The following is a 491-nucleotide window of genomic DNA, read 5'->3' on the forward strand; positions in this document are numbered from 1 at the left end:
GGGCGTAACATTTCCGTCACACGCTTGAGGTATTCGGCCAATCACAACACACTGGATAGCTGGCCGATCAGAGCACACCTCGCTTTTCAGACCGATGAGCTTTGTAAAAATCTACGCGTTTCAGAAAGGCGGGGCATAGAGGAGAAACAATAATGTACAGTATGTGGAAAATGTTTTTTTAACCTTAAACCGCATAAACGCATTTCATTACACCAAATACACAAAACTTTTTAGCAACATATGACCCCTTTAATTTTTTTTCTCCACAGATCTGCCAGTGGCTCCGTTAGGAGGACCCCAATCACAGAGCTACGGTCCCCATCGGACAAACCATTCCCAGCGAAGAGGTGGCAGCCCTCCTCTGGGTCTGGCCAAGTGGTTTGGATCTGACATGCTGCAACAGCCCCTCCCTTCCATGCCGTCTACTAAAGTAATCAGTGTTGACGAGCTCGAGTTCCGCCAGTGATGACCTCCTCTGACCAGTCAGCAGG

At 48.5% G+C, this 491-nt stretch overlaps 1 protein-coding gene across 3 annotated transcripts in view; it reads left to right on the forward strand.

Annotated features, from left to right (window-relative positions):
* Positions 1-485, forward strand: part of LOC107721192 (eukaryotic translation initiation factor 4E transporter) — a 17,694-nt gene extending 17,209 nt beyond the window's left edge. For all 3 annotated transcript variants that reach the window (XM_016529075.1, XM_016529077.1, XM_016529076.1), the window contains one exon: positions 270-485. In XM_016529075.1, coding sequence (XP_016384561.1) covers positions 270-466 — 197 coding nt within the window. In that variant the 3' untranslated portion in view covers positions 467-485. The remainder of the gene's footprint in view (positions 1-269) is intronic.
* Positions 486-491: the final 6 nt, after the last annotated feature.

This window comes from Sinocyclocheilus rhinocerous, unplaced genomic scaffold, assembly GCF_001515625.1.
Source record: "Sinocyclocheilus rhinocerous isolate Xijiao unplaced genomic scaffold, SAMN03320098_v1.1 scaffold2106, whole genome shotgun sequence".
In the NCBI taxonomy this organism is placed as follows: Eukaryota; Metazoa; Chordata; class Actinopteri; order Cypriniformes; family Cyprinidae; genus Sinocyclocheilus; species Sinocyclocheilus rhinocerous.